General features: G+C 37.1%; 2 protein-coding genes and 1 pseudogene across 3 annotated transcripts; 2 read left to right on the top strand and 1 right to left on the bottom strand.

Annotated features, from left to right (window-relative positions):
• Positions 1-3,757: 3,757 nt before the first annotated feature.
• LOC112175885 lies at positions 3,758-10,571 on the top strand (annotated as a pseudogene).
• A 3,552-nt stretch (positions 10,572-14,123) lies between these two features.
• Positions 14,124-16,775, top strand: LOC112179285 (GDSL esterase/lipase At1g33811). Its single transcript, XM_024317664.2, has 5 exons — positions 14,124-14,405; positions 14,617-14,741; positions 14,958-15,209; positions 15,948-16,206; positions 16,376-16,775. The coding sequence occupies exons 1-5, from the start codon at positions 14,147-14,149 to the stop codon at positions 16,591-16,593; spliced, it is 1,113 nt and encodes a 370-aa protein (XP_024173432.1). The 5' UTR covers positions 14,124-14,146; the 3' UTR covers positions 16,594-16,775.
• A 32-nt stretch (positions 16,776-16,807) lies between these two features.
• LOC112179283 (GDSL esterase/lipase At1g71691) lies at positions 16,808-19,645 on the bottom strand. Of its 2 annotated transcripts, XM_024317663.2 has the most exons (5): positions 19,292-19,645; positions 18,529-18,650; positions 17,910-18,149; positions 17,290-17,539; positions 16,808-17,196 (listed from the first exon to the last, which is right to left on the bottom strand). In XM_024317663.2, exons 1-5 carry the CDS (start codon positions 19,563-19,565, stop codon positions 16,961-16,963), a joined length of 1,122 nt encoding a protein of 373 aa, XP_024173431.1. In that variant the 5' UTR covers positions 19,566-19,645; the 3' UTR covers positions 16,808-16,960. The 2 variants fall into 2 exon arrangements, with proteins under 2 accessions (XP_024173431.1, XP_024173430.1); XM_024317662.2 differs by having other exon boundaries at positions 16,912-17,539.
• Positions 19,646-21,502: the final 1,857 nt, after the last annotated feature.

Genomic DNA, 21,502 nt, shown 5'->3' with positions numbered 1-21,502 from the left:
CGTATGAATTAATTTCTTGCTTGTTATTGTTACAAATTCGATTACTGAATGAAATTGTTGTTCTTGGCCATGTTGGCCTTCTAATTTTGATGAACGCTTGAATACTTGATCATGTTAGAGGAAGTGGTCTCAGTTTTGGGATGCAATACTACGTTAATGAAGTGAATGAAAAGAGTGGGAAAGACATTGTGTTCTTATTGAAGTACTATATTTTTTCTTGTTTTCATCTATTTATGTTTGCTGCTTTGTATTCCCAACTCAAAATTTATGTTTTCAGTTGTTTCTGTTTGCTGCTCTATATTCCCAACTCAAAGTTCAGATCTCATGTTCTCACCCTCTCAATTGCATCTCTTGAACTAGTAGTATTCATTGTGTGGAGTGTGGACTATGAGATCTTTGATTTACAAGATAGAAGAAAATAAGGGAAAATAACATAAATAGAATGATATATATTAAAATAATACTCAATTTTGACATCTCCATTGGAGCTAAGTTAAGTCAAATTATTAATATGTCAATTTAGCCATGTCATATGTCAAATTTGAATTTGACCAAACCCAAAAGACATCTCCATTGGAGATGCTCTTGGGCGCCTTTTGCACGTTGTTCCAATGATCCCCATGTCCCTTTCCACGTGGTGCATTGTTGCCACGTGGGTAGGGATCAGCACGTCTAAACCCCTTTGCACTGGAATTCTTTCCACTTTTCATTTTTCCATAATTAGCCTTGGGAATTCTTTGTCCTAGTGGGCCTGGCATTGTTGTTCAAGAAAATCTCATTATCCCTCTCAGCCATTTGCAATAGGCTGATCAACTTGTTGATGGTTGTGATTCTTTTGTTGTCATACTCCAGCCTATACTTGACAGGACCCGCCCCGAATTTCACCCTGAAATCCGAGGTGGCCCTGTGGGGCCCACCTTGGGATAGCTCTACCAAAAATTCGGCAAAGTCACCCCTAAAATGGACCACCCAAAAACCTGTAAAACACACAAAAACACTTCAAGCAAACCAACTGTATACTCCTGGAGCCACCCTGCTCCCAATTACCAACAACTCCACTTTCACAAAACACAAAACTCAACAATACTAATCACAAAGGTTATCAGAGCAATACTACTATACACAGGGATATAAAAAGAAAAGTAAAGGATCAAGGGATCCTACACTGCGGAAGTAGTGACAACTATGCCTCAAATGCCATGTACGCCCGACCTCCACTAATTCGCCTGCAAACTGGGTATTAGAAACCGAAAGGCCCAGGGGAAAGTAGACGAAAAACGTTAGCGTGAGTGGACAAGAAAAAACAATTTAAAAGAAAAAGGATTTCATACTTTCCCATATTTATTCTCTTAAAAATCCGATGCATGCAACCATAAGAAAACACATTTAGCTTTAAATCCAAGAATTTCAAAACGATAAACCGACTAGCCTCGCTAGTCACAACATTCGAAAAGATATATCGTAAAACCGAAATCTCGTTTCTCAAGAAGATAAGACTAGCCCCGCTAGTCAAGCACAATAAGATACGGGGAAGAAGTATCACCATACGAAAGAATGGAGCCTCCCAGGCTCGGGTCGGAGTGTCCCACACTCTGGAGCATCCCATGCTCTACTCGACTCACCTGTGAACACATAGTAAGCAGGGAGGAGTACTAATAAGGCTCGACTACGCCCACGTGAGGAGGAGAACTAAATGACGACCTATGTATGGCAGGTAAAAACCATTCAAATCCAGTAAATCTATAAGGCTTCCCCATAAGTCCCGCAAATAAAGAAAACACGGGTACGATTCCCAACCGTACCCGAAAAGTCTCGTAAAAAGTCGCATACATCAACAGCGTGTCCCACACGCTAAAAGAATAATTAGATCATCATTCAGGCATTCCCAATGCCAAAACCAAAAGTCGAATAAATAAATAAGAAATAATTTCATCGAAATCCCATTTCGAAAATTTTTCCAAAAATCTCAAATCAATGAATAGAAAGATACTTAATTCCGGAAATCACCTCAGAAAATTACTTCAACTAAATTTAACATAAATCACAGACTCAAAATCGAGCATAACAACTTCAATTCGAAAATCCAATTGACATCGTAATTAAATATTTAAATCCGTTTAATATGCTCGATAAATTAAAACAATAATTTAAGTCACTAATTCATTTCCCAAATCAAATCAAGACAAATCAACAATAATTTCCCGAAGGCAAAATATAATATCATGGATTAAATAAATAAATAATTAATTCGGGAAAAACATTTGCATGCATCCTTATTTAAAAATAAAGGTCCACTCACAGTACTATTGGGCAACCATGCAAACAAGTTCCTTCATTTAACCATAGCTCGCGACATCGTCCAGTACACAATTATATTTCCGTAAACGGCAATCCGATAAAATAAATACGAACCTAAACGAAACCCGAAAATCCCTATCTCCATTACTTCTCAAATTCCACCCAAATCTCTCCCACAACACCAATTCCTTAATTAACATATTCCACAACGAAAATGAGGGAAATCCGACCGTCGGATTTCCCACAATTCAATCTCAAAACTCCGAACTTCGAAAAATCACAAACAATTCCAAACTCCTCCAAAATTTACCAAACTTCACATACAAGCTCTACAACATTTCTACAATTTAATGGGCTAAAAACTGAAATTGAAACATTGCCCTACACGCCTCCACGCGCCACCAACAATGGCAGCCACCACCTCCGATGGCCACCAAATTTTGGCAGCACCACCTATTCAACAGACCTAACATTTTTCACAACTACAACAAGTTCCAATTTTACCTTGAAGGGCTCCAATTTGGCCGGTGAAATTTTTCCAGAAAAACCCAAGAACCCAAGAATTTGAAATCGTCGATTCGACCTCCACACTGCAAATCGTGACTCAAGGATAGGGGCGAAATGATCCTTGACAAAAACCGACCATTCGACGCCAGTTTGGTGGCCGGAGACTGCCGGAATCGCCGGAAATCAATGGAAATCCTGATCTGCTACAGTGACCGTCCTCTTCTTCTCACCCTCCACAGTCCAGAATCAATCACCAAACCGCCATAGAAATGAAGAGAGGGAAGAGAGCTTTCCAACGACATCTTATACGTCAAAATCCGTAGCCGGATGAAGAAGTTATGGCCGGAAGAAGGTGAAGAGGTCGGAGAGGATGACAGAATCGGGGAGAGAGAAGAGAGAGAGCTCGGTAAGTTTCCGAAAGTGGAAACTTACTACAGTAACACGGCTATTTATAGAAACTTATTATGAACAGTAACTTTAGTATTTTGGCTATAACTTTCGCATACGAACTCCGATTTTTACGTACCACATATGCACGCGCTCGGTTTAACGTCCTCTATAACTTTCATGAAGAACATTTTCTCAAATTTTAACCCGAACAAAAAGTCAACTTTTAGGGCCACGAAAAGTATCGAAACAGAGTAAAAAATGAAAGTAATTGTCGTTTACCGTCCAAATGACTAGTAAACCGATAAATTTAGATTCGGGACGTAACATATGTATTTAAATTTTTGTTGATGTGGATTGGCTAAACCCCGTTGGATTGGCTGCTTATGTGAGCATGGAAGAATTTTCGAAAGTATTATAGTAAATGTTTTTCATTTTTTTGTTTCTTTTCGGGGAGACCATAGAAAGTAACCCAATCAAAACCCCCCTCTACCGCTACTCTCTCTCTCTCCCTCTCTCGTTTTTTTCCGACTCCTTTTGTCTCTGGTCAAACAACACAGAAATCATGAAATTCGCAGTGAAGGCATGAAGCAGTGGAAGAGCACGGGCAGGGGTACTCCAGCTGGGCAGCTGCCCGAACCCAATAGAGACCCCTGCTCTTCTCCTCTCTACCCGAAAGGGCCTGCCCCTTTTCATACCCCCTGACCTTCTTCCTTCTCTTCCTTCCCCTGACTCCCATCTCCTCCATGTTAGCTCCCTTCACTTGTAAGTACTTTTACTCTCCACCATTTTCTAAATTTGCATCTAAATGTTTCTGAATTGGGTTCTGACAACAAACTCTTTACCATTCTGCAGCTTAGAAGGCATCTCGACGCAGACAATATCGAAAATAGGAGGATTGCATAAGATGCTGGGTTTGCGGGACCACGGATTCGTAGCCATTCCGAGAGATTCTATTCAATGCCTCCCAGAATGTAATAGTACCAATAAATTGGGAGCATCTTTCGAGACTCCCTGTGGTCGCAGTTTGGTGAGTGCCCTCATGAACATATTGGTTTCCATTTGACTAGTACTCATAATTTGTTTTTGTGTTAATGGAGTGAATTTACAGTTGGTTTTTATGTGTTTGTAGGTTAAGCCTGTAGAGTATGTTGAATTGATTTCTTCGTTAAGGCCTAATATATGGAGTGCTTTGGCTGATGAAGTTCCTGCATGGGTGTCTGATAAGAGGAACAAGACCTCGGTTGATCGAACAGTAAGATGGCTTGACGAATGCATTCAGCTAAATCGGGTAAAAGAATACACTATTGTGCTATTATCAAACACATGCTTTAGAGAGGAGTAACATTAATTGCATATAATATGTATTATTTGCAAGATGTATCACTAGAAGTCTTAGCATTTTAAAAGTAGTTACTTAGAAGCTATAATATGTTGGACGCTTTTGTTTGATTAATGTGAGTTCACAACTAATTTCACATGATGTTTGTATCGTCAGCAAGTTATCGAGGAATACATCTCCTTTCATTTGCATCAAGAAAGCTACCTAATTAAATAGTTGATCAAGAATGTTTACTTCTAACACAAGTTATGTTGCTGCCACATTTAGGTTTTCCAATAATTGATGTCCGTGTCTGGAATGGTTATTACAAGTTGTTGCAGCATATAATTGCCATATAAACTCATGGTGACTATATTACCTAGATGCTTGTTATGAACACCTTATATGATGGCATCAAATAATCAATTTCCAAATCATACGTATTGGCCCAATAAACTAACCTTATAAAAAAGTAGAAGCAGAATTTTTGTTATCATATACTGTGAATTTTTGTTATGATGCTTGTTATGAACAGCTTATATGATGGTAACAAAAATCAATTTCCAAATCGTGCGTATTGGCCTGATAAACTAACCTTGTAAAAAAGTAGAAGTAGAATTTGTTATCATATACTGTGAATATCACTCTCTGACCCCAAAGGAAGGAGGTCTTGATATTGGCACAGAGTTACTATGAATGTGCTTTTTGCCATTGAAATGTAGTCTCTCAAGACAGATACCAAGCTTAAGTTTATACTGTGCTCTGCTTTATATGGATTTTGTAGATATTTCATTGTGTCCTCTAGTACCTTTGAAGACATTGTGGAGGTTGTTGATTTTCAGTTTAGTTTTTGCTTCAGAAAACAGTCAGTTTGGTTGTTAATAACTTCGCCAGCGTAGTTCTCCCTTAATTTTGATTGTTAGTTGCTTCAGAGTTTTATTGATGCTGTAATGGTTTAACTCTATTAGTAGGGTTGGAAGTGAAATTAAACTGAGTTTACTCTTTTTTGTTTAAATTGAATGATGGACATATACTAATTGTTCAAAATGTAGGCAGGTGGATCTGTTTTTGGATCCATTGTTGGAGGATCTTCTGTTCAAGAACGTGAGCGATGTGCGCAAGAGGTGGCCAACCGAAATGTATCAGGTTAACTATAGTTTTCTATTATTTTCTTCAGAAAAAAGATGTATGCATATGCTCCCTATGTACTCTTAATTATTTTCTTCAAACACTGGACAGTTGGTCAATTGGATATAATTTTGGTCTAATACTTGCATAGGCATAAATGTTTAATCTTCTTGTTATTGTATTACAAACTTTTAGTTTTCATTGTAGCTATCAAACTTTACTTTATTAGTGTTTCCATCATAGTAAAAGTGGATCATGTGTTTTAGGTTTCATGGATTTTGAGAGATATTAAATATAACCATAGTTCAGGCTTAAAAGCATTTTGTATTTTGGTCAGATTTGTTGTCTTACTTGGGGAGTATCGCACTTGTTCCATTACATGAACTACAACATTTTTTTTTTTTGACTTTTTTTCCCTTAAAATTGATCTGCAGCAGTTAATATACTGTTTTGACCTCTTCACATTCTCTTCTTCACCTCTGCGCTTACACTTTATTTCGAGATCCACTTCTGAATGTACTATTCCACTAAAAAACAGTAGAATAAAATGTTCACTACTAACGACTTAGAGATAGACATTCTTTATTCCTGCTGATAAGAGGTTGATGTCATTGTTATAGAACCATCATGAATGGGATTCAAGTATTAACTATCTTCCGTCTCGTACATGTATATTATTACCAGCTCAATCTATTTGGCGTATATAGTAATGAATTAGTTCAAATGTGGAAGCAAGTTCACCTGATTTCTTAAAAGGTATGCACCAAAGCATGTCATCCTTAAATGGATTTCAAAACTCATCAAACTTATCACAGAGAGAGAGAGAGAGAGAGAGTTATATGTTACGAAATACAACAGGATATACTAAGTTTCTCTGCTCTGACTCCTAAAGCTTTACACCCATTAATGTCAAAAATCCAAGTCATTGGATGTTGTTGCATTCATAGTCCTAATATTTGATGTATTCGTTTTGATATACCGGTGTTTTATTATCAGGATATACTAGGTTTCTCTGCTCTGACTCCTAAAGCTTTACACCCATTAATGTCAAAAATCCAAGTCATTGGATGTTGTTGCATTCATAGTCCTAATATTTGATGTATTCGTTTTGATATACCGGTGTATTATTATCATTACCATTTCATTTGTGGCATTGTTAAACTTTTAGATGATAAGAAATATATCTTTGTGCAGGCTATTGGATTGGAATTTTTGGGCTTGGAGAGAGCATGGATGAGCGCCCTGCTCTCCTTAATGCTGTTACTGTAAGTCACAACCTTAGAAACTTGATCAGTGAGTTACATTGCTTGTTTTAGAAGCAGAATTTCCATTTGTCATATTCAAAGACACTCAATGACATTCTTAATCTTTGAAGATCAGTGGTTAATCAACTTAGTTCTAGTTTAAAATGAATCGAGTCCTGTCCTTGCATGAATATGTTCGGCTGGTCAAATGAGTGTTGGTGATAGAGGTCAATATTTGTTATCAGGGTTTACACTTCCTCTTCTCTTCTCAGAGAGAGAGAGAGAGAGAGAGAGAGAGAGAGAGAGAGGGGGGGGGAGGGAGAACCATATCTAGGGTAATATTTGGTTGGCACTTGAGGTCAAACAGCTATTATCTGGTCTAAAAGGTATTAATGTATCACATCACTAGGAAACAATGCTACACTGTAGTTTGTTTATGGTTCTTTTAGGGAAATTTGGTTTACCCCTTTAAGGGGATTGAGGTGGATGTTTCTATAGCATAATCATTTGACAATTGACATAATTAAAATTGGACGATAAATTTCGTATTCCCTTCTTGTACATTAGATCAGTCCCCTCTTATATTTATACTTTTCATCTGCCTTCGATCTTTTCAATATCAAAGAATAAAAAGGGAGGAATGCAATTGAACAAAACAGGAGTATGAAATCATCTACAAGAGTGTATAGATCGTGTTTTTGTGCAGTGTGAAGTTGTTTCTCATTTTTGGGAGAGGGTGTTTATAGAGGGGTTGAGTCGGAAGATCCCAGCAACGAGACTTCTTTTAAGTGCCAGGAATAACGGCTTCCGAATAGGTTACAGTGTGCTAGATGTCATGTGGGTGCTTTGGATGGAAAGAAATAGAAGAATTTTTAGGGGTTGTATGAGCGTCGGATTAAAGTGGAGTTTTTGGCAGCTTTATGGGCTTCTGTTTCAGCTGAATTTTAGAGGGTATAGCATTTCTCTCAGTTTGCTTGACCGGAGGGGAGATGTAGTTAAGCATAGGGTTGTCTGCAAGCGTAAAGCATAGTTTTATGGGCTTCTATTTCAGCTGAATTTAGAGAGAGTAGCATTTCTCTCAATTTGCTTGACCGGAGGGGAGATGTAGTCAAGCATAGGGTTGTCTGCAAGTGTAAAGCGTAGCATTTCACCAAACTTCGTGGCTTTTGTTGTTTTTCTACCTTGTTACGTGTGGACTACTTGTCTACTTTTATTGTATCAGTTTTTTTTTTTTTAATGAATATAATTTGTTTTTTTTTCTTTGAAAAAATTAAAAATTAAGACACTTCTAAAATGAAGACTTTTTTATTTAGTGTTCAAAACAAAAAAAATAAAGATGTCATCTTCAACCATAACTAAAAGATTATAGTGCATCTTATGGTATAGATGTTCCTCATTTTTTTTAATTAGTATAGCGACAATACCAATGAAAGAAGTACCTGAGGATTAAACCTCAAGGCACAATTGAGTGAGCTGCGCCCCCACAAGTTATTCATTCACAGAGATGTTACATTTAGCAAAATATGGTTAAATAAACATGGTGGATTTTCAGCGTCCACAAGTTTAATTTTCAAACTGCCATCACATCAAGTTTTATCTTTTTGGGGCTTGGCGTGATAGTAATTTGGTAGTTGGACTTTCTAAGGAGCTCACTGGCTACTGTACAAGTTTATGTTGTGTTACTAACAACTACAGTACCAAAATTAAGCTGATTCTTCAGCAACAGTTTGAAGTTACTTAAATTGACTCTTACAGTGATGTTGTTCATTATTAGTTCTATCTTCTATCTTCTTAGCTGAGTCGATAAAAGAACGATTTCCTTTTCTGTTATCATTTTTGATATCTAATAATGCTAGAATATGTTCAGGATATCTTAGAAGAGGAGAAACCACGCTTGGTCAGTGGGCTTGGACTTCCAGGTAATAGGTGTACCAAATTTACCATAAGTTGGCTTTTCGATCCCTGCTAACACATAACTTCTGAGAAAATTTTATGGCTTCGATAGAAATATATCTTTTAGCTCAACATATTCGTGTAGTATTAGCATGGAGTTATAGCATTCATTCTGTGATCTTTCATAGTACTATATTGTAGTTTTGCAATTGTTTGGACAATACATCAAATAACTTCTCTGAAATACATGGTTTAAATTAACATATGAACTTATTCTTTTTCTTATTTCTGGCAGAAGAGGTCTTGCAGGGTGTTGCTGCAGGAATTGATATTTTTGATTCTACGTAAGTTGCTCATTCATTTTTTAACAATTTCGGCATGTGTCTCTCCTTGCTAGAATCTTCTCCATAAGGGGTAATATGTATCAATCTGTTGCAGGTATATATACCATCTTACCCTTGGAGGCTTTGCACTTACCTTCCCACTAGATGGTGTTGAGACCAATCTCTCTGCTTTTCAGTTAACTAATATAGGAAGTGATCAGACAAAGATTAATTTGAGAGCAACAATGTACAGGTAACTGATGACTTCACTTTATGCTTGTATCACTAACAGTCTTCACAAGTGTATTGTTTCATATTTTGTCTGTCAGGTTGATAGTTTAATAGCAACCCAAGTTTGACCTTAACTCGTGGATAAACAATGTGTATAGAGATCCATGATTGACTTCACCGTGTGCTTACCCAACCACTACCAAGAATCACCTAATGCTAGTTAACCTTTCTAGATTTTTTCTCCTTATCAATGACATATCATTGTTGTCACAGATCCCTGTACTTGAATTATTTTTTCATAATGCAACTCAACAGATTGCCCAAGCTATCTGCAGTTTGCTATTAATTTGGTGATAACAAATGCTATTATTTAAATTTAGTTCCAAGTTTATTAAAGATAATGCGGGTTGGAAAATTGGAATTACATTTGCATTTTGTGACATAAATTTGTGAAGTCCATCCTAACATATTCATAGAATATTTTAGTGATTATTTATTGCCCAATATATCCAAAAATAACTGTAATAGTGCTCGCAAGAGATGTTATCTTGACATTCTTTTTTACTCTCTTTTTTCAGGAAAGACACTTCACCAATTGTTGAAAATTGTAAATGTTACACGTGCCAGAATCATACAAAGGCGTACATCAATCACCTGCTCAATGTTCATGAAATGCTAGCTCAGATTCTACTTGAAATGTATGTTCTACTTTATTTGCTTCCGATTGTAGTTTTACAGTTGGCATCATTTTTTTTTTTTGTCTTCATGATCATCATATTATTCTTTGATTTGCAGGCATAATACTCACCACTATCTAAGTTTCTTCCACTCGGTAAGGGAGGCAATTAAGTCCGGTAATTTTGAGCAATTCAGACTGAAATTTTCTGAGAGTAAGTGTTATCATCTTGCTTCTGAAGCTGCTGTTGCCTGCATGTGAGTTTAAACCTATTTTCATTATGTAATTTTGAAGTACTGAAGAGTGTTAGATTATATTGATGAGCCATTAGTGAAATGTAGATCATTATCAATTTCAAATCAATTTGATAACCTTTCCTTTCATCATTGTTGATAATTCCCAAGAAACTCCAAGAGTTGTGTAGTTCAACGGTTCAAGATTCTTACTTTCTTGGCTCTTTCTCAGTACTTTCTGACTGAAACTCTGAAAGATACTCGCCTTTAGCAAGTTGCAAACACCTACTGTGAACAAATCCAAATGATTTTGTATGTACATGATTAAAGTTCAGGCTCCGGTAACGTAATTTTCAGAGTATCTATTCTTTTTGCTTCGCATAATTAGACAATGAATAAACAGGTCAATAGAAGAAACTACATCGGGTATCCATGTAGATAACTTGAGGAGGTTGCTCCGTATTGCTAGTGTATCTAAGCTATACTTAAATAGCACATCAGCAATCATGTTAACTTCCCGATAATCATGAGCTACAATGCAGTCCCAAAACCAGCTTTCATCTGCATGTAGCTACTGATAAAACTCTTCAGAGGGCGGAGGATATCCACACACATTGTTCATCATTTGGACTCTACATGGAAGATTAAGGCCTCGGTGTGACTGTAATTTCTGTTAGTGATGTTTATGTGTCTCTTGCCTCATTGTGTTTATAGTTAATGCTTTTTCGCTGTGAATCCAGGTATTATAGTACGAACGATTCACAGATATGAGAGACCCCTCTCGCTCTCTCAAACCAAACCCTAGCTGCAACTGTTTTTTGTCCTCCCTCAACTTACTTTTTCTTACTTGTGTCTTTACCTCTGATCTCCCTACTGCCCCTCTCCCCTCTTCTAGTTCACCTCCCTACCAGGTGATATGGCTATCACCTGTCAAAGCTATGACAAAAAGATTAGACGCCTCGCTATTCATGATGCGCAACGACAAAGTTGGCTAACAATGGTTATAACATACACTTGTGTGAGTGATACTTTCTTGCTAGCTCGCATTGTCAACACAGATTCAGACTAGATTGTCCCCCAGAGTTCATGGCTTCCATGAGTTGGGTCTGGCCTATTTTGGGGCGTTTGTCGATCCATGAGAAGCCCCGCGGTTGCTATCTTTGCCGATTCGACTATGACACTGATAAGAACAAGGTCCTGTAAGGTGGGCCTTGGTTTTACCGCCATGCAACGGTGGTGGTATCAAATTACGATGGTGTGGCTGTCATGGAAGAGATCCTTGTAAAGCTACTCCCGGTTTGGGTGGAGATCTATGGGTTGCCACCAATCTTCACTGACAAAGACGCCATCAAGATCATCAGATCCTCTCTGGGCACCTACATTGAATATGACTGTCCGAAACTAGAGTGCGAGGATAGAGCTCGTGTTCATTTGATCCTCGATATCATTTCTTTGGTCCTCGCTATAATATTTTGGAATTTGATTAGGAACAGATCAAAGGGATTGTGTCAATTGTTCATACGTTTAGCTTTAATTATGATTTATTTCTTAGCATTCTAAGTTACTTTTAGCTACCTCCGCTGTTCAGGATGTTCCTCTTAATGATTGTGTCCATCATCAATGATTTATAATTAATAAAAAATGAGATTGTTTTTATATCTTCTCTCTTCTCTCTTCAAAATATATACAGATTCTATTAACGTGTAAGATTGGAGTTTAGGGTCACTTTTCGGTCTCATATCCACATCTCGACCGTTCAGTTTGTAGGTACTAATGTATAGATCATTTTTGCAAAGTTTCAGCCAAATTGATGATCTTGAAGGTATGTAACTCACTTAAACCAATGGACGAATTGAATATGTCAACCATGAACCGTACTAGTTTTAAGGCAGCTATCAATGCCTTAACAGCCATCAATTTGGCTGAAATTTTGCAGAGATTATCCATACATTAGTACCTAAAAACTGAAATGTCGAGATGTGGATGAGACTGAAAAGTGACCCTAAACTCCAACTTCACACGTTAATTTCAGATTGCTATCGTTACTGCATTGATAACTGTCTTAAAGCTAGTACGGTTCAGGTTGACAGATTCAGTCCGTCCATTGGTTGAAGCGAGTTACATACCTTAACGATCATCAATTTGGCTAAAAATTTGCAGAGATGATCTATACACTAGTACCTAAAAACTAAACGGTCGAGATGTGGATATGCAACTGAAAAGTGACCCAAAACTCGAACTTCACACGTTAATTTCAAAGTGGAGCTCAGCTCTGAATAGGATCTGTGTATATATATATATATATATATATATATATATATATATAAGGGATCCCTTTTTTGGTCTTTCATAGGGATAGGTTATTAGACCAACTTTTCGATCACATTTCGGCATCTCAACCGTTCAGTTTTTAGGTCCTAATGTGTAGATCATTTCTGCAAATTTTCAGCCAAATCAGTGATCGTTAAGGTATCAAACTAGAATAAATCAATGAACGAACCAAATCTGTCAAACTTGAACCGTTCATACTTATAATCTTAAGTCGCCGTTTTGAATGCCTTAACGATAATTAATTTGGCTGAAAATTTGCAGACGTGATCTACACATTTGGACCTAAAATCTGAACGGTTAAGATGTTAAAATATGATCGAAAAGTTGGTCTAATGCCCTATTCCTAGAAAATACCAAAAAAAAGGATCCCTCATTAGAAGGGTCTTGTATGTGTGTGTGTGTGTGTGTATATATATTTATATATTTCTAAGAGGAGCGCTTTGGAGCTAACCGGTTAACTTTGTATTAAGAAGCTAACCATCTTTTAGGTCACATATCGGCATCTCCACTGTTAAGTTTTTAGGTCCTTATAAGTAGTTCGTTTTTGCAAATTGATGCTCGTTTGGGTATTCATAATCGTGATTTACTAATTATGAACACGAACAGTTTAGGTTGGACAGATTTGGTTCGTCCATTGATTTGATCTAGTCTAGTACTTAAAAGATCATCAATTTAGTTGAAAATTTGCATAAGTGATTTACTCATTAGAACCGAGAAACTGAACGGCGGAGATACCGATATGTGCCTAATTATTTGACAAAGCTAACCAGTTAGCTCTAGAGCATTCCTCATATTTCCATAAGTAATTATTTGGTTATGTTTTTGAAATTTTAAAATTAATACTATATTCAATGGTGGATAATAAATTATAGAGAATATCTTAGAGAAAAGTTGTTAGGATTATAAAAGAAAAATTAAAGAGAATTTAACTTTCAAGTTCATATAATAGAGATATTAAAGAAAAGCGGTTGGAGATACTCTTAGGTTAGCTAGAAGCCATGATGATTGATAATTATGGGACGAATATATATCGAAGTCTCCTGAAGCAATTATGCTCCAAGTCCTTGTTTTCCTCTAAAAAGATGCATCCTGCATGAGCATCTTGCCAAGGCACTCCTAGGACATTAACTCATTCGCAGTGTTTCTTATCTTACTATTAATAACAATGGACAACCTCTCTCATCGACTCAAAGAACCAAGATTGGATTTTGGACGTTATTATATACGCAAGCAAATGGCACTTAAATATATGCAAGCAGCAAGTCCATAGTAGCTGGTGAGAAGGCCTCCTCTCATTTCCCCTCCCTCCATAAATACACATGGATGTGCATATTGACAAATGTCATATTGATCTCATCTGTCTCTAGTATATGTATGAATATGGCAATATTTATTACAGTTCACAGGATAGTTGTCCATAAACCACCGCTGCTGAACTAAAAGTTGCTTTATTCACAAGTTTTCATCATCACAACCATATTACACATGAGTGGCTTCATAGCGATTAAGAAAAGGCCTAGAAGAAATGTCTATAAAACTATAGCAATGAGAAGCTATCGTCCAATCAAATTAAGATGAGGAAGTCTAAAGAGTTGGGGAGGTTGTTATTTGTACTAGTGGTTTGGCTACGGTTGAGTGCCAGGGCTTGCTCGCAGCCACTGCAGCAGCAGCAAGTCCCTTGCTTCTTCATTTTCGGTGACTCGTTGGTGGACAATGGAAACAACAATAGAATGATCACACTTGCTAGGGCAAATTATAGGCCTTATGGCGTTGACTTTCCTCAGGGTGTCACCGGCCGCTTCACCAATGGTCGAACCTATGTTGATGTACTAGGTAATATAAAGTTTTTTGTTGACGGCATAATATTAATATGTGTACTCATCAATCATTTTTCATTGCACATCATTCTTCAGTAAGTTAATTAGTGATCAATGCATTTTACTGCCTTATTAAGTTCCCTATAGCAGCTCCTATACCCTGGATCCTACTCTGTTATACTCTGAATCGAGATAGTAATCTAACACTATTCTTGTGGCATTTGCAGCTGAGCTTCTGGGGTTTCGAACTTATATTCCGCCTTATTCAAGAACTCGTGGAGCTGCACTTATGAGGGGAGTGAATCTTGCATCAGGGGCATCTGGCATTCGAGATGAAACTGGAGATAATTTGGTAATAAGACCTTTACTCTGAAATTGATGTCAGCTTAACTGATATACATTGTTATCACATTCCATAATTAACTGGTACTAGTTATTACATAACGATAATAATATATTATCATGCATGATAAATTGAATCATTTCGAATATGGCTTATTACAAATTATATCTTGCACTATTATATGAAGATTTTTGGAGTGACGTTAGATTTTGTTTCCATGCACAGGGTGGTCACACATCGATGAACCAACAAGTGTTGACCTTTGGAAATAATATACTGCCAGAAATGAGAAGGTTGTTTAGAGGAGACGCCAATGAACTAAACAGCTATCTTAGCAGATGCATCTTCTATTCTGGGATGGGGAGTAATGATTATCTTAACAATTATTACATGCCAAACTTCTACACAACCAGTTCTGATTTCACTACAAAAGCTTATGCTGCTGCACTTCTTCAGGACTACTCGCGCCAGCTCACAGTAAGTAGTAAACTTTTCGAACAGCAAAACCATCATCTACTGTTGCCCCAAGTGTCTGAAATTAATAACAAAACATTAAAAATCAGAGTGGCAGAATGAATTTCTCAATGTGAACAGTGGCTATCTTCAGTACATGTCAAGGTCATGTTGGGAATCTAGTTCATGATATTAATATTCTGTCTATGGCTTGTAAATTAATATTGATGTATATATGTATATATGTGTTATGCTTAAGATTAAGAACACGAACTTACTCATGCATAGGGAATGAAGATTGTGAAACTTAATACTAACCTGGTGTAGATATGGTCGAATCTTGGTGCTTCTCCTCTGAGCTATCCATTAGGCCGTCTCTAATGGGCAGAGAACAACGTATGCTTGATGATAGCTAGAGCAGGGACCAAGGTCTACTTATGCAGACAAACAAAACTAGCCACCTTCCCATAAAAGTTTACCAGTCCTAATAGCAGTGATATAATCCTGATTCATATACAAAAGAGTTTATTAATGATGCAAAGCATGGGCATTACATAAATTTATATCCACAATGCAGGAGGAATTAAACTAAAATAGCACAACTCTGTCCGATTACTTTTTCTGCAAGTAGAGTAACAAGTTATTGCATTCCTAATCGAGATTGATAATTCCACAAAATCTTACATGGCTGAGATTTTCAATCTGATATGAAATCCCCCAAGTCTCTAACTATAATATTTTTTTTTCTGCGTTTTTCTTCAGCAATTGTATTCCTTCGGAGCTCGAAAAGTGATTGTGACAGCAATTGGCCAAATTGGCTGCATACCATATCAACTAGCAAGATTTCATGGCAACAACAGCCGTTGCAATGAAGACATCAACAATGCCATTGTTATGTTCAACTCGGGGCTTAAAAAACTTGTTGACAATTTCAATGGCGGTCAATTGCCTGGAGCCAAGTTTGTCTACGTAGATGCTTATCAAAGCACCGTTGACCTCTATAAAAACCCAAATGCTTCTGGTACATATTCTACATACTTTGCATGCATGAATAATAACTACATCCATCACAAGATTGACGACGGTTGACAACATAACATATCAGATATGACGAGAACTTTGCATGACAGCAGAATTTGTTTTAATTTGGTCCTTATCTAACCGTTGATTTTGAAAAATGGTACATTCAGGATTTGCAGTGATTGACAAGGGGTGTTGTGGAGTAGGAAGGAACAATGGGCAGATAACTTGTCTTCCACTCCAAGAAGCTTGCCAAGATCGCACGAAGCACTTGTTTTGGGATGCCTTCCATCCAACAGATACAGCAAACGTTGGGTTCGGCAAGGCAACATTCAGTTCCGGACAGTATACGTATCCAATCAATATTCAACAATTGGCAATGCTATAAGGGGTTTGGAACTTCAGTGCATAAGCATATTTATATGATTGTTCTCACAGGTTGTTAAGCACTTCAGTGATTTCATCTGATTCCTAATTGTTGGTAATAAAAGTCTGTGTTTTAGTAATTTATGCTTGCACCTGTAGCTTTAAAAGGGCAATATATATAATTATATATTAGCTTGTTCCAAAGCAACAATCAGTTGTAATAACATCATCAAAACCAAAATTAAAATACGTAGATGCGATTGTAGTAAGCAGTACATAGTACATGGACGATTAGACAAAGTAGCAAAATCAAAATGGATTGTGCCAAATGATAAACTAGAACCAAAGTTCCTAGCTAGCTAGTTTCAGATGACGAGTCCACTCATTAGCTAATTGGTTTCAATGTTAAGAGTGGCAAGCTGCTGTATGTTCATGGGGTAAACCTGGCTAGGGTCTCCACTGAAAGCTTTCCTGCCAATTAAGATGTTCACAGCTGCAGTTGGGTGATATGCATCCCAGAACACGTACCGGTCACGATTTGGGCACGGTGTTTGCATTGGAAGACATGTAATTTGCCCTCTGTTACGCCCAATACCACAGCATCCACGATTCGCAACACTGAATCCTATTGCCAGTACAAAGTTTAGAACAAAATTAATCTCTATATAGCTAATTTTTAATAAAGAATGAGACCGATTTAGATAATAGCAAGGCATACCATAAGCTCTAGCATTGGTGACGACGTCTTCAAACATTCGAGCAATGTCAATGTAAATGAACCTCGAACCAGGTAAGTTGGTATTAAGATTGTTGATCATTGTCTTCACATTTGCGTTGAAGGGTAGAACAAGGCGATTGACGTCCTCTGAGCAGCTTCCATTTGGACTTTGGGCTAAGATACTTGGTATGCAACCCATCCTCCCAACTCCAGCAATAACAAATCTTCGAGCACCAAGATTGTAGAGCCTCTGTTAGTTGTCATATTCGGATCAATTCTTAGATCTTCTAGTCTCTTTAAGATGTAAATTAACAATAAACTACAAAGGTTGCTGAATTTATACCAAACTACACAAATGAAGTTTAAAATGAGCTAGCTCAGAGTTAGAAAGATGAAAAACTGAACAAACTTTAGTAAACAGCCTAGTAAGTGTAGCTTTACCAAGAAAATTCTATTTAGCATAGCTTGGGCACATTCTGGACTAGATCTCTAGTAGAGATAGGAGGCGTCTATATATACAATGAGATTGAATCAAATCCCATCAAACACACTGTCGACAATATGGTCTAAGAACATGGTCTTCCTAGCATTACTCATTGATCAAAGAGAGGTGTTCTTACAGTGAGTTGCTGAGTGTATTGTTGAGCCAAGAGATCAGCAAATTGTTGAGCATTGTATTGATTCTTGGTGTTATAGTTGGGCATAAGGTAATTGTTTAGGTAGTCATTGCTGCCCATTCCAACAAAGAATATGCACTTTGCAATGGCCCGGGCAACATCATCTGCACCCAGAGTCTCCGTTATCTGATCAACTGTAGTCTGGAAGTTGCTTATTTGTTGACCAAAGGGTATGCGACCCACCTGACAAAAACAATCGATTCCAGACCAAATTATTCAAGTAAATTGCGTTCATAGATTGTGTTTAAAGGCTGGTTGTACAAGGATAACACATGCTTGTAGCTACATATATATGTTGTCTAAGTGTCAATCTCAACATTCTCTAAGTCGATTAGAGTTTAAATGTACTATCGCAGGGCACAACATGTGAAACATAAATCTAATGGTGTTCTGCAGATATTTTTAGTTTAAGATGAGGAAACTGTCTTCTAGTGATATGGTGGAATAAGGCATGCAAAAGCTCGAGCAAGCATCATATGTGCCTACCTAATCAATGCAAGATTAGGAAAGGAGCAAATAGTAATGTAGCTAATCATTTCATGAATGAAGGTAAAGTACGTACAAAGTTTCTGCCAGTGATATCAAGGATTCCAGCGGCTGCAGATGCATAATTGACACCATGAAGCACTTGATCTCCAGAAGCTTCAGAGTACGCAGGAATTAAAGGAAGTCCTAGCAATTCAGCTGCATGTATACAAATATTATATACTATGTCAAAAGAGTTTAAAACCACAGCTACAAAATCCCAAGACATGAGACTAACAAATTTAGAAAAAAAAAAAAGGAAAAAAAAAAGAAGAAGGAAATATGTGCCTAATATTTGTTCAAAATATATGGTTTACTTAAATTTAAACTAACTGCCTGATTTTCTGTCAAATTAATGAATGGAAAGCTGCTCTCTTTTCTCTGTTAAATTGCAGGGAGGCGATCGAACTCTCAACTTATCCTAATCCCAATTCATTTCCCACATTTATTAGCACTTGGGCTAACATCGAGTACCATACTCCCAGCTTTTCATAAGAACTTCTCACATGTTGTTGATCACATATATGCAAGAATTTCGCAAACCAAATCAAATCTATGTATATGCAATTGATGTATATAGCAATCCAACGAAACTAGAGTAAATGTAATTCCCACAAGATGCAAACTTTGTGGAGTAACAGTCCAATCCTAAGATACTGAGTAGTGAGTATTGGAGCAAAAAGTAATACTAATAGTCCATCCCAAGACTCGTAAATTAATCAAACTCAAAGACTTGGAGTATTACTTCATCAGCAAAAGTCTTAAGCGACATGCAGGAAGTGAAGCAGAGATGGAGTTACCTATTTCATCAACCATGGTGTAACCATTGCTAAAACGACCAGTTGGTCCGCCATTGAAATCGATTCCATAGGGGGGATAGTTGGCCTTGGCAAATGAAGGGAGGTTGTTGTTGTTGCCATTGTCAATCAGAGAGTCTCCGAATATGAACATTGCAGGCACCATTTCTTTCCTCCTTTCAGTACCATCTTGACCCCAAACTACTTCAGCCTGCACCACCATGAAGGACAAAACAAGCAAAGCAGAAGAAAATAGCCTAAAGTAGTGCTTAGCCATGAATGAATGTGTTTGTGAGTTTGTTTCAGATGAGAATGTGGGAGAAAGAAACACTACAGAGAGATCAGAGGTGGTGTGGGTGAATTTACTGCTACTGGTGTTAATGGGCTGAGGTTTAATAGGCCTGGTAATTGAGGTAGTGGTTGTGAATGTAATAAATGTTTTCACCTGTTCTCCAACACTGTAGTAAATGCGAAATTACTAACTTCCCAACTTTTTGCGCGTCCTGCAAGCTTTCTTGGAATGTTTACACAATTGCACCCTCGTTCTGGCTTCTCTTTTTGGGAGTGTATCCTCTCCACTTTTTTTTTTCTTTTCTCTCTATCTGAAGTTTTGAAGTTTCCACAACTCTCTTCGATCACTATGTGTATACTGTAGCACTAGTCCACCACCTACGATTATGCATTACCAACCAAAAATTAATTAGTGTATCCATATGATTTCCCCTAATTAAGCTCAAACTACTTACAGTCTAATTACCTTCAACATTGGGTACAATATAATGCTCCGTCCTATTGTAAACCACGACCTAATTAGGGTGTATTCATTTTAGAGGTGTACGTACATGCATTTCATTATCCTAACTTGTACTGAAACTATGTATTAATCATGCTTCAATAATACAATCAGATACTTTTGTTTTAAGAGAAATGTCTCAAAAATCTAATTCTACTATAATTATTCCTTCTAAGTTATACTGAAATAGAATTTTCTTGTAAGTATAGTTTTCATTTTATATTCCCCAAAAGCATTTTTTTTCTATTTTTCAGTTTTATTTACATTATTTATTTTTGACTGTTTTGCCCTCCTTCCTTTATCTCTTAGGTACTCTACCACTGTCGAGAGAGATATTTTTTTTCTTCTTAAAATATTAGAGAGTCAAAAATCCAACTCATAATCTAATTTATCTTAACTCAATGATCTTAACCTCTACTCACCATTTGTGCTAGCTAGAAAAGCTTTTCAACATCATGTATGACATCGTGTATCAACCGTAGTCGTTTCTTTCAGCAAATTATGAAGTTGCAGCACTCTCCTGAATGTCTTGGAATTCAAACCTGTGGCTATAAAGATAATTATCCTCAAATAGTTATTGTCGAAGAATAGAGCGGACTGGTTGAGCATATGGACGATGTAGAGAGGCGAGGCAGTCATGGATGGCATGCCTAAAGATCAGACTAGTTATCAATTCCCAGAACGAGAGAGAGAGAGAGAGAGAGAGAGAGAGATGGTTGGTGGTGTTCAGTCCCGATCCTGGTAGCCCATTAATTGCTTTCATGCATGCATTTGCAGCATTTCAACCTTGTTTTGCCAAAACTATGAGAGGTTGATTGTTGTGCTGTACAGGCATGTGACCCTATTTAATGAATTGGTGCAACGCGAATAGAACTCGTAGGTGTGTCGTTGGTGACTTCGATCAGCTAGCATTGCTAATTTGCTATGTAGTTTGACTTTTTCAAAGAGATAGATGGTGAATTAATCTTTGAATTTTACTGGCTTTGCCAATGGCCCAATTTATATAAGCTTTCATTTCTCAATGCCAATTTTCTTTTTCTTTGATCGGATAAAACAATATTCCACCAAAGGTCATCAAGTCTAGCAACATTAAAACCTGCCCAAATAGGAGCAACAAGAGGTTCACAATGGACAAATGCACATTTTCTTTCTTTCTTAAGCTGACAAACAACGAACAAATGCAGAGCGGTCTAACGACAACTTAACTTTGGAATGATGATTTTTTCTTTATTTCATATTCTCTTTTGGCCTGCATTTGGAAAAAACTCATAGACAACTTAAATTAAAAGCAATAGATTGGAAATTATTCTATGCACCAACGGTGCAAATGACCCAACACTTATAAGATGATCTCAATCATTGATATTTATAATTAATATTTTTATTAATAACCTAAGATTGTATTTAATATAATCTAACCA

The sequence above is a fragment of the Rosa chinensis genome, chromosome 7 (assembly GCF_002994745.2).
Source record: "Rosa chinensis cultivar Old Blush chromosome 7, RchiOBHm-V2, whole genome shotgun sequence".
Classification (NCBI taxonomy): domain Eukaryota; kingdom Viridiplantae; phylum Streptophyta; class Magnoliopsida; order Rosales; family Rosaceae; genus Rosa; species Rosa chinensis.
The sequence above is the reverse complement of the archived record's forward strand: the minus strand, read 5'-3'. Positions and strand labels throughout refer to the sequence as shown.